General features: G+C 40.1%; 1 protein-coding gene across 3 annotated transcripts in view; it reads left to right on the top strand.

Annotated features, from left to right (window-relative positions):
• The window catches only part of LOC137083420 (CUB domain-containing protein 1-like), a 37464-nt gene extending 26906 nt beyond the window's left edge, over positions 1 to 10558 (top strand). For all 3 annotated transcript variants that reach the window (XM_067449357.1, XM_067449356.1, XM_067449358.1), the window contains 3 exons: positions 2802 to 3149; positions 3257 to 3338; positions 9829 to 10558. In XM_067449357.1, coding sequence (XP_067305458.1) covers positions 2802 to 3149; positions 3257 to 3338; positions 9829 to 10159 — 761 coding nt within the window. In that variant the 3' untranslated portion in view covers positions 10160 to 10558. The remainder of the gene's footprint in view (positions 1 to 2801; positions 3150 to 3256; positions 3339 to 9828) is intronic.
• The last annotated feature ends 2641 nt before the right edge of the window (positions 10559 to 13199 follow it).

Here is a 13199-nt window from a genome sequence, read left to right as displayed (position 1 = left end):
GAGGTTTGGCGACACGCCATCGAGGCGGAAGTACAGGAGATGCTGAAGTTAGAATTCATCAAACCATCACGCAGCCTGTGGTCCAGCCCGATTGTGATGGTCCCAAAGCCCGATGGCACCTTCCGCTTCTGCAACGACTTCCGCCGGCTCAACAGGGTCTCGGAGTTCGACGGCTATCCCATGCCCCGCGTAGATGAGGGCGCGGTACATCTCCACCCTCGATCTCACAAAAGGGTATTGGCAGGTACCCCTCTCCCTTTAGGCCAAGCCAAAGACAGCCTTCTCCACTCCGAGCAGCCACTGGCAATACCCCGTCCTCCCTTTCGGCCTGCACGGAGCACCCGCCACCTTCCAGTGGCTCATGGACATCCTGCTCTGTCCCCACCAAGCCTACGCGGCGGCCTACCTGGATGACGTGGTGATTCACTCCGAGACCTGGGAGGACCACCTGGACCGGCTGCAGAAGGTGCTGTCGGAGTTCCACCGCATCAAGACGGCCCTCACCTCGGCCCCTGTCCTACGAGCACCCGACTTCAATAGCCCCTTCCTGCTGCAGACGGACGTCTCCGACACCGGGTTGGGAGCCGTCCTCTCCCAGGTCACCGACGGCTAAGTGTCCTGAGCGCTCATCAGCGTCGCCCTGGAAACTAGGCGGGCACACCTGCACCCGCTCATCACAGGCTGAGCCGTCACACCTGCAGCTCATCAGCGGGCGGCTTTATAAGCCTGCACGCCGGCCAGAGAGGTGAGAGATGTCTCCAGAAGACTCGGCTAACTGTTGTCTCCATTTTCCCTCCAGAGAGCAGCGTGTGACGGCCAGCACTCACTCTGAGCACGGACCCATATCACCGCGAGCACCGAGGAAGCAAGAGAGAGACCACACCGAGCACGGAGCACCCCACTCAACGCACTTTCACTTTCATCAATAAATCCACCCTTCGGGGAAATTCACCTGCCCTCCTGTGTCGTGTACTACTTCACCCCGTCACAATATTTATTCAAAAAATGTGCAAAAACCTAACCTTTCATTGAAGTGAAAGGATAAAAAGTCTGGGGAAAATCACATTATTAAATAAATGTTTTTTTTTTTTCCAAAACACATTGGCCACAATTTTTGTCACGTCTAGAATGTTTATCCCATTAATATAATTTTTTTTTTCTTTTTTTAGCAGACTGGGGTAATTAGGAACATGCCATATTCAAATAAAGATTTAAAAATGTAGGCCAAGTGTCACTAGTTAAACTAGTATATGTTCAGCTAATTGTCAGCCTCTTACATGATTGCATCATAATTCAGGGAAAAATTATGTTTCATTAACAAAGTTTGTGAGGAGCACGTTCGAACTGTCTATCTAATCAGCGCGAGAGAAGGTATATATACACAGCTGAGAGCCGACTCACCTAACGTTAGTTACCTCCGCAGTTTTCTGCATCACTCCGCCACCCTGTTCCTCTCTCTCGGTCGGCAATACGGGGTAGAACTCTGGTTCTGGGTACAGATAAGGGCTTATATTGTTTTACTTTATTCAATCATTTGTAATTGTGAACTCGTAAAATCAACTACCACAGGTAATCTGATTTTATTATTTTTAATTTTTTTTTTTTTAAATTAAAGATGCATTAATTATCCCTATTGCCTCAATGTTGTTTAGTGTCTTCGGGTGGGTTGCAGCAATAGCCATAAGGATTGTTTAGATATTTGGTCTTAGTGACTTAGGAGTCCTCTTGACTACTTTTAACAGGAGCTAGTTTTAGGAGCTGCCATTTAGGAGCTAGTTTTAGTGCAATACTCTTTAAGAGCAAATATTTAGGAGTCCTAAAAATAGGACTGACACACCCATTATTTTTAAGAGTTTCTCCTAAATCGGCAAGTTAGGAACTACTTTTAGCCTAAAGATGATTTTTGAATATGGCCCCTGATGTGAGCTTCAAAAAAAGAAAGTGACTAGGAAAATAGCTAAAGCATTGAAAATTTCCCCATTTCCACCATCAGGGCACTAATTAGGATTTTCCAATCAACTTAAGATGTTACAAATCTGCCTGGAAGAGGATGTGTGTATATATATTGTCCTAATGCATGGCGAGGAGAAAAGTTTGTGTGGACAAAGACTCCAAGTATCACCGTGGCTGGTTCTCCCATCAGGACAATGATCCAAAAACAATCAATCAAGACACAAATGTGTCACTGAGCACAAAATTCAGCTTCTTCTATTACCATCCCAGTTCCCTGAACCCTTTAGAGAATGAGTGGCTAAACTGAAGAGAACCAACATGGATCTGGGAATCTGAAGGATCTGGAGAGCTTCCGTATATAGGAATGGTCTCTGAACTCTTGCCAGGAGTTCTCCAAACTCATCTCAACTGTTATTTTGGTTGCAAAAAGTATTTAATAAATGGGTGTCAATAATTATGGCCAACATGTTTTGGAGAAAAGCATTATTTCTTAATGTGATTTACCCCCCAGTTTTGATTATTTAACTACAATGAAAGGTTATAGTTTTGTGAATTTTTGTAATAAAAGATCAAAACGATGCTGATTGATTTTTGCAGCCATATTTGATCATATTTACCAGGAGTGCAAATAATTCTAACCCCAACTGTATATTTCACAATATTTTTGATCAAATAAATGCAGCTTTAATTAATTAGCATAAAGATATTTATTTCGAAGACATTAAAAACATCTAACCAACCCCAAACCTTTTACAGTAGTGTAATGCTCAAATACATTCAGTGGGAGTGACTTGATATCAACAATTTAAACAGTTATTGAGTTTTGCTGTTCTGACTTTCTCATACAGAGCACTATATTTTCACTGTTTCACCAAAAATGGATAACCCTACCGTGTTGGCGACCCCAGCCTGGCCGTCTGGGATGAAACCCTCCAGCACTGTGTCCTGGATCATTAACACGGAGCTAACGAGCAATCTGAAGTTCAGGAATGTCAGCCAGACCAAGTGTAAGGAGATGCACACAAACATTGCAGTGCAGACTATTCGGTCTCAAACGATGGTGTACAGCACTAAAAAGGATGAGAAAATTAACGATGTCCTGGTCCCAGAAAGTTTTTACCTTAACATGACTAACTGCAAGTCCCCGACAGGAGCCTTTAAGGCAATTATGGAGATCACACTGCCGGACAACACAAGTAAGAGCCTTACTTTCTTCTGTCCACAGGATTCCCACTTGAACTTACATATAATATATCAATTGGGGAAAGACTTGATGAAGTGAAATGTATTGATATGTTTTCAGACAATCTTCTGGCAATCACCCTGAGTATTGTGGGCATTGTGTTAATGATCATAACAGCTGTGGGGATCTGGATTTTTCTCAGGTGAGAGTTTTCCAAAACATTTTAAATTTAGCTGAAAGCAGCATTCACAGGGGTTCAAGCACTTTAACTCTTTCCCTACCAGCATTTAAAAAATAAAGTGGCAAACCACCCCCAGGGTTTTTGGCCATTTACACAAAAATATAATAGCTCAAAGAATATTTTGTTTAATGTACATCTGTGCATGCAATATTTCAAAAGAAAGAGCTGACCCTCTTCTTTTAAAGAAAATTGTTTAAATGTTTTATAATGTTTTAAATAATATAAATAATGTTTTATTCTAGCTTCATGCATTCCTTTTTTATCAACACTTGAATGTTGGAAAGTTTTATTTAAAAAAAGCAACATTTTGAACAAAAAGCTGAGAAAATCTGAGAAAAAAGTTTTTGTGAAATACTGTATCATATCAGATTCAGAATGATGATCAAACAGATGGAGTACAAACCCGATTCCAAAAAAGTTGGGTTACTGAACAAATTAATTATAAAAAAGGAATGCAATAATTTACAAATCTTATATTTAATAATATAAGATTAAATAGTTAAATAAGATTAAATAATAATATAAGATCAAATAACTTATATTTTATTCACAATAGAATATAGATAACATAACATTTTGAAGTGAGACATTTTGAAATGTCATGTCAATGCCAAATATTGGCTCAATTTGGATTTCATGAGAGCTACACATTCCAAAAAAGTTGGGATAGGTAGCAATAAGAGGCTGGAAAAGATAGATGTACATATAAGGGTATAAAAATAGCCTCTCAGAGTGGCATTGTTTCTCAGAAGTCAAGATGGGCAAAGGATGAACAATTCCCTGTATGCTGCGGCAAAAAATAGTGGAGAAAAAATGCAAAGAGTTTGAAATTATCGTCATCTACACTGCATAATATCATACAAAGATTCAGAGAATCTCGAACAATCTCTGTGCGAAGGGTCAAGGCCAGAAAACCATACTGGATGCCTGTGATCTTTTGGCCCTTAGACGGCACTGCATTACATACATGAATGCTACTGTAATGGAAATCACAACATGGGCTCAGGAATACTTCCAGAAAACATTGTCGGTGAACACAATCCACCGTGCCTTTCACCTTTACCAGCTAAAACTCTATAGATCAGAAAAGAAGCCATATCTAAACATGATCCAGAAGCGTAGGCGTTTTCTCTGGGCCAAGGCTCATTTAAATTGGACTGTGGCAAAGTGGAAAACTGTTCTGTGTGTCAGACAAATCAAAATTTGAAGTTCTTTTTGGAAAACTGGGACGCTTGTCATCATCCGGGCTAAAGAGGACAAGGAAAACCCAAGTTGTTATCAGCGCTCAGTTCAGAAGCCTGCATCTCTGATGGTATGGGGTTGCTTGAGTGTGTGTGGCATGGGCGGCTTACACACCTGGAAAGGCACCATCAATGCTGAAAGGTATATCCAAGTTCTAGAACAACATATACTCCCATCCAGACGTCGTCTCTTTCAGGAAAGACCCTTCATTTTCCAACATGACAATGTCAGACCACGTACTGCATCAATTACAACATCATGGCTGCGTAGAAGAAGGATCCGGATACTGAAATGGCCAGCCTGCAGTCCAGATCTATCACCCATAGAAAACATTTAGCGCATCATAAAGAGGAAGATGCGATAAAGAAGACCTAAGACAGTTGAGCAACTAGAAGACTGTATTAGACAAGAATGGGACAACATTCCAATTCCTAAACTTCAGCAACTTCTCTCCTCAGTCCCCAGATGTTTGCAAACTGTTTCAAAAAGCAGTGGGGATGCCACTCAGTGGTGAACATGGCCTTGTCCCAACTTTTTTGAGATGTGTTGATGCCATGAAATTTAAAATCAACATATCAAATGTGACACTCACGTAGGTGACTCGCATCGTGCCTCGTTATGTTGCTTTGCATAAAAGCAAATGATATACAGAACAATAACGGATTCATAAACAAAATACATAATCCTGTATTTTACCAAAGACTCAAATCCTGATTTATTGCAAAAAGCCTGCGATAAATAACTCACCCCCTGGCTTATGTCATGTCTGACCCAGGATCTGGGTAACACAAAAACTACCCAAACACTGAAAAAACAATGACCCAAAAGGCTCAACCCAGGATTTGGGTAGAGAAAAAAACCCAAGATTTTTTTGAGTGAAAGTTGTTCAGAATGAGGAGATCCAACATATGATTTGAATAGCATATGTATGTGTGAAATATCTTGTAATGTAAAATCAATATAGAAGTTCCACGCATGTATAATGTGATAGCGCCTGATGGCAATTTCTTTCAAATGTGTCTTTTGAGGCCATGAGTCAAACAGGATTCTGACTCACTAATTTGAAACAGTGTTGGGCAAGTTACTGAAAATTAGTAATTAGTTAGTTCTCTCTCAAAAAAAGAAAAAAAGAAATTAGTTACAGTTACTAGTAATTTAATTACTTTACCAATTACTGTATATCAAAAGTAATTAGTTACTAAGGAAAGTAACTTTTAAATTACTTTAATGTCTGCTTTTTAAATGTAAATATGAACAGTACTGCACAGTCAAACATTAAACACAATAAGCACTATTTTTAGACCTATTTATTGTAATCAACAGGGCAACAGGCCTTCAAATCAAGCAGTAGTGCGATGTTAAGTATCCACCTCCAGCAGCAGCAAGCTTTCCTTTGGCACAGCTGGGAGAGTTATGGCATTTTTAATCTGGTCACTTCATTCGTTTTCTCTGACCAGTTATCTATCTGATTGTGAAAAGACCTGGCAAATTGTTAAAGAACAAATGTGTGAGAGTGTTATAGGCTCTATGACATTGTAGTCAGATATGAAGCCGCTACTGTGACACACGTAATGCAAATGAGTAAAGCAAGCCAACACCTGCCACTTTTGCCCCATTAACACTGAATGGTTCATGGGACCCAATTCCGATTCTTCCCTCTAATGGGGTACAGATCGGATATGACGTGAATGTGTCTAAGCAGGAAAAAAAACGCATGAATTCCGATATCCTCAGATTGGATTCAGGCCTCACTCGTATGGCAATGAATATGATTCGGATATGTGCATTTGCGTCTGCCATGTAAGCGGTCAAATTGTATATTCCCCAGTAAATGTGAGTCATATGTCACTGAAAAAGGGACGGAGGCCAATGATGTCAACTCAGGTGGATACGAACTGCGATCAAGGGCTCTCCTCTTTTTTTCTCTGGCTTACGAGAGCAATGTTTTGCTGACCTTTAAAGATGGTGTGGAAAGCAAAACATTGAAAAATCATTTCGTCTACATCCGTTTCACTTTCTTTTCCTGGTCAGAACGTCTAGGCCTGTTTCGCCAGTGTATAGTGTAAATACAAATATCGGATATGGGTCGCTTTTAAAAGATGATGTAAGTGGGTTGTTCAAAAAATTGGATATAGTCACGAAATCTGAATTGTGCATCAAGACCTGCAGTCTAAATGCGGCCCAAAAAATTAGCATATTGTGAAAAAGTTAATTTTTTTCCATAATGTAATGATAAAAATTTAACTTTCATATATTTTAGATTCATTCCACACCAACTGAAATATTCCAGGTCTTTTATTGTTTTAATACTGATGATTTTGGCATACAGCTCATGAAAACCCAAAATTCCTATCTCCAAAAATTAGCATATCATGAAAAGATTCTCTAAACGAGCTATTAACCTAATCATCTGAATCAACTAATTAACTCTAAACACCTGCAAAAGATTCCTGAGGCTTTTTAAATCTCCCAGCCTGGTTCATTACTCAAAACCGCAATCATGGGTAAGACTGCCGACCTGACTGCTGTCCAGAAGGCCATCATTGACACCCTCAAGCGAGAGGGGAAGACACAGAAAGAAATTTCTAAACGAATAGGCTGTTCCCAGAGTGCTGTATCAAGGCACCTCAGTGGGAAGTCTGTGGGAAGGAGAAAGTGTGGCAAAAAACGCTGCACAACGAGAAGAGGTGACCGGACCCTGAGGAAGATTGTGGAGAAGGACCGATTCTAGACCTTGGGGGACCTGCGGAAGCAGTGGACTGAGTCTGTAGTAGAAACATCCTGAGCCACCGTACACAAGCGTGTGCAGGAAATGGGCTACAGGTGCTGCATTCACCAGGTCAAGACACTTGGGCTACAGAGAAGCTGTTGCTCAGTGGTCCAAAGTACTTTTTTCAGATGAAAGCAAATTTTGCATGTCATTCAGAAATCAAGGTGCCAGAGTCTGGAGGAAGACTGGGGAGAAGGAAATGCCAAAATGCCTGAAGTCCAGTGTCAAGTACCCACAGTCAGTGATGGTCTGGGGTGCCATGTCAGCTGCTGGTGTTGGTCCACTGTGTTTTATCAAGGGCAGGGTCAATGCAGCTATCAGGAGGTTTTGGAGCACTTCATGCTTCCATCGGCTGAAAAGCTTAATGGCGATGAAGATTCGACCTGGCACCTGCTCACAGTGCCAAAACCACTGGTAAATGGTTTACTGACCATGGTATTACTGTGCTCAATTGGCCTGCCAACTCTCCTGACCTGAACCCCATAGAGAATCTGTGGGATATTGTGAAGAGAAAGTTGAGAGACGCAAGACCCAACACTCTGGATGACCTTAAGGCCGCTATCGAAGCATCCTGGGCCTCCATAACACCTCAGCAGTGCCACAGGCTGATCGCCTCCATGCCACACCGCATTGAAGCAGTCATTTCTGCAAAAGGATTCCCCAGCAAGTATTAAGTGCATAACTGAACATAATTATTATTAATTATTAAGGTTGACTTTTTTTGTATTAAAAACACTTTTCTTTTATTGGTCGGATGAAATATGCTATTTTTTTGAGAATTTTGGGTTTTCATGAGCTGTATGCCAAAATCATCAGTATTAAAAACAATAAAAGACCTGAAATATTTCAGTTGGTGTGCAATGAATCTAAAATATATGAAAGTTTAATTTTTTATCATTACATTATGGAAAAAAATGAACTTTTATCACATATGCAATTTTTCTGTGAAGGACCTGTATTTCATCCAACCAATAAAAGAAAAGTGTTTTTAATACAAAAAAGGTCAACCTTAATAATTAATAATAATTATGACCTCTGACTTCAGGCATTTTGGCACATGCTTGTGTAAGGTGGCTCTGGATGTTTTTACTACAGACTGACCACTGCTTCCGCAGGTCCCCCAAGGTCTGGAATCGGTCCTTCTCCACAATCTTCCTCAGGGTCCGGTCACCTCTTCTCGTTGTGCAGCGTTTTTTTGCCACACTTTCTCCTTCCCACTGAGGTGCCTTGATACAGCACTCTGGGAACAGCCTATTCGTTCAGAAATGTCTTTCTGTGTCTTACCCTCTTGCTTGAGGGTGTCAATGATGGCCTTCTGGACAGCAGTCAGGTCGGCATGTAAATTAGTGTCATTCGTAAATGGTTCACTCAGTGTGGTGTCGTCTCGGACAGAGATGCTAACTGTGTGAATGAGTTCAGATGCTAATTTCCTTTGTTTTCTCAGAGCGATTAGACATTTCGGCATCAGCTAGTTTTTCCAGCCTTACAGTGACTAACAAACTCATTTAAATTTCAGTAATTGTAATTGTGTTACTTGATTAAAAAAATGTAGTTACATGTGCATCAATGCTAATAGTAGTGAAATTACAGTAACATGTTACTTTGCAGCACATTACTCTCAACACTGATTTGAATTAATGCTGCCTTCACGTGCTATTGGAATTATCGTAAATACGAGTTTCCTAGTTAAAAATTGGGTAACACTTTAGTATGGGGAACACATATTCACTATTAACTACGACTTTTGCCTCAATAAACTCCTAATTTACTGCTTATTAATAGTTAGTACGGTAGTTTTTGTAGCATTTAAGTTTAGGAATTGGGTAGGATTAAGGGATGTAGAATAAGGTCATGCAGAATAAGGCATTAATATGTGCTTTATAAGTACTAATAAACAGCCAATATCCTAGTAATATGCATGCTAATAAGCAACTAGTTAATAGTTAATAACTGAACCTTAAATAAAGTGTTACCAAAAATTGCACATGAACGGCCTTTGAAGTCACTCACTTCAATGCAATGAGCTCGTAATTACGACTTTGGAAGTGGGAATTACAAAATTTCCTATAGCACGTGAAAGTAGCATAAGATCAGCCATTTTCACTTTGTTCCCCAGTTATAGCACCACTAGGTGGCCAAACGCTGCAAACATACACTGACGGTATAGTTCTGTTCCCTACGCATCCATGTAGCCGAGCATTGATAAGAGCAGGGAGAGCAACAATAACCTGTTTAGAGTAAACAGAACAGAACCAACATTGCAGAAATCATTATTGTTCATATTAAATAATTCAGAATTTTATGCTGTGATAGACGTTGTATTCCTATAGGTAGATGTGATCAGCTGACAGTTATCTGATACTAGTTTGACTGATATGACCTGCCAGAACTGATGCTACGCTTGATTTAATTCTAACAAAGTATCTTAATATTGCACAGGAAAAAGAAGAGGAAAAAGGCTCTCCCAGTGTCCGTCTGCAATCCCAATGCTTTCCTTCCAGGCCTCCATGGTATCCCCAAAACACAAGAGGAGGATCCTTACGCTTATGAGTACATAGATGACACTCTAGTATATTCACATCTGCTCAAAGGAGATGCTGAAAATGAACAATGTACAGATGAGAGCAGCCCACCTTTACCTGACAGACCACTCAGAAAGTCAGTCACCGAATGCAGCGAGATGATTGAAAATGAGCTCTATGGTCACACTCAGGGAGAGTCAACTGCATCTGGCTCACCAAAGTCTCCCATCAAACCAGAAACAGTATAAAAAGTATTAACTCGTGTTGCATTCCAAGTCTTCTGAAGTCATACAACCTCTTAATGTAAAGAACAAAGTTGATCTTAATGTTTTAATCTCTGAAATTATGATCCAACTCACCACTCCAGTGAATGCACTTATATATCATTGAAATGATACACACACCCGACTCTTTAGCATGACGCGATCGATCACAAGACACACGAGCCAATGACATTTTACAATCAAAGCTGACGTAATTATGCGATTGGTCACGAGACATACGAGAGCCAATGCAATTTCACTATGAAATCTGGGTAGCGAAATTTGATCTACATGATCTCCTGCGGATGGAGACGCTGATCGCTTTTGGTGATTTTCTTCACACAAATTAATTGTTTGTCCTCGAATTTGTACTTTTTGAATAAATTGTGCCTACAATCCTATATGCCTGTTATATCCTGTTTTCTATCATATAATAAACAAAGGGGTAGATTTAGGGATGGAATGTCAAAATAGAGTAAATAAATGTAAGTACAATTATGCTGTCTGATTAATTTGATAGTCACACTCCAAAATGCTGTAACAGAGTGAAATATCTGTAACATTTTTACTTCTATGTAAGAGTATGAAAATGTAGTAAAACTACTAGGCATTAGGGGGCACTATATAGGCTTACCTGTTTGGCATATAAGGTAAGAGCTATCATGAAGAATTCAGTCAGTTTGGGGTGGTGGGAAACTTTTGTTTCTTGGTGGCTACCTCAAAACTTGGACTAATTGAGAAACCGGTTGGTTTTAAGCTCAATGTAATAACTTCTATATTATTCACGTCTTGAGGTGAGTTTGGAGGGCAAGCATAAGATTCTGTGGTTAATGGGATGCTGTGCAGGTTGTCTTTGTCTTGTTCATTTTTTCAGCCAATAAGGACGGTGTTAAGGATGATGTTTCAATGCACTCAGTGTTTTTCTTCAGGTCCAAAAACAAAAGAGTCAGAAAATAACCATACAGAAAATAACCATAAAAACTTTTTTTTATTTTTTTTTATTTTTACACTAAAAAAGTAAATGAAACAAGGTTTGCTGAAGTTTGTTTAGTTATTTTGAGCCAGGTGATAAACCCTCACTAGTAACTTAACTATAAAACAAAAAGAGAAGTTACAAAATGGCACTCGAACAGGGACTTGAACTGACTTTTAGTTGTCTTCATATCGATTCAGAAGAAGAAGAAACAGAAAAATCTGAAATATAAGACCAGCCTGACGATCCAAACGATGTTGCTGTGATTCCACCTCCACCACCAGTTGATTTTGAGGAGGAGCAGGTGTATTCAAATGAAATGGTAATAATGCAACAGTTAACCAACATTGAAGAACACCTGAGTGACATTGAACAAATGAACTACTGTATCCAAAGAAAAAAATGATTGACTTAAAACACAAATGGACAGTAGGATAGCTGATTTAGGTCAGAGCATGGTTGATTGTCTGAAAAGGAGGGATAAACAACTGGATCAGAGGATTCAAGCTCTAAACCCACTTTCATCTACTCCCATTTCTGCAACAACGGTAAGTCATTATAGAACTGCAAAGACAGAAAGTAAGCTAATACAAGCTGATTCAAGCCAACAGTATATGTCTCTGCCTACAGTACCAGCACCATAAAATCCATTGGTTAAATTACAGTAGAGTTTCCTAGTTTCACTAATGTTTGTGTACTAATTGCTAATGTACTAATTCACTAATGCTATAGTGATCCAGTTGTGTTTATTGAGAGAGTTGAGGAGAATGATAATCTTCGACCATTACCTGATAAAGAACTGCTGTCATCACTTGCTGTGGTACTAAAAGGGACAGCAAAAGACTGGTGGAGTGCTGAAAGAAAGAATGTAGGTACAAAGAAAAGCTTTAAGGATAAGATTTTGTTTGCATTTTTAAATGAGGATTTTAAAGAAGTAGCTGCACAGACAAAGCAAAGAGAACATTCGGTAACTCTTTAGATTATGGCCCGGAAAGTACTGCATAATTAAAGTGAATTTACAACATAACTTTCAGTAATTATAGTGTAACTATAAAGTAAGTACGTGTAGGTATAAGGGAGCAATATATAATATTTGGGGAATAAAGGGTTACTGTCAGGAAAATTAACAAATTAGTTATACTGTAAGTATTTTTTTAATTAAGGGGTAATTATGCGTGTAGTTACTGGGTAAGTATGAATGTGCAGGCTATAAATTAAAGTGAAGGAAGGTCAGTGATGAAGTCCACCCCCAAGTGGGACCAAAGGCATCGTGGAATCGGGAGAGGAAGGAGCTTGCCAGATGGTAGATGGCGCGGAACCTTGGATACAGCACACAGTTGGCATCCTTGGACGATTCGTCCACAGGGAAGAGTCTTGGCTACATTCTCCTGCTTGCTGCGATAAGATGGCTTCAACTCCGGTGGTTGACCGGAGTTGGAGCCATCTTCTACCCAAAACACCTTGTTCGGGTCGGGGTGGCACAGGAGCGGATTGTAAGTAAAGGCTTCCTTCAGGGTCTGGATCACCTTCTCAGCCTCTGGATTCCAGGCTAGAGCTTTCGGTTTACCCTTGAGCAGGATAGTAAGAGGTGCAGTGAGCAGGCTGTAGTCTTAACTTATCTAACTTAACTTAACTTAACTTATTAACTTAACTTATCTTTGTAGAATAAACCATCAATAGAAATTCGAGAAGCCTAGGAAGTGTTGCAATTCCTTGACTGTCGTAGGAGTGGGCCAGGAAGTGATAGTGGCAACCTTCCCCTCGTCAATCGAGACACCTTGGGAACTTGCGTTATAACCCAGGAACTGTATGGAGGATTGGTGAAAGTTGCACTTCTTGGCCTTCAGATACCTGCGGAGTACCTGCGGAGTCGTTGGAGATCTTCAAAACATGGCGACGATGTTCGGCCATGTTACGAGAATAAATGAGGATGTCATCGATGTAAATGAGTACGAAGAGATGGAGAAAGTCTCGGAACACCTCATTCATGAAGACTTGAAAGATGGACGGTGCGTTGACCAGGACATAGGGCATCACGAGATATTCATAGTG

Source organism: Pseudorasbora parva, chromosome 7 (assembly GCF_024679245.1).
Source record: "Pseudorasbora parva isolate DD20220531a chromosome 7, ASM2467924v1, whole genome shotgun sequence".
In the NCBI taxonomy this organism is placed as follows: domain Eukaryota; kingdom Metazoa; phylum Chordata; class Actinopteri; order Cypriniformes; family Gobionidae; genus Pseudorasbora; species Pseudorasbora parva.
Note: the sequence above shows the minus strand (reverse complement) of the source record. Positions and strands in the feature narration are given on the sequence as shown.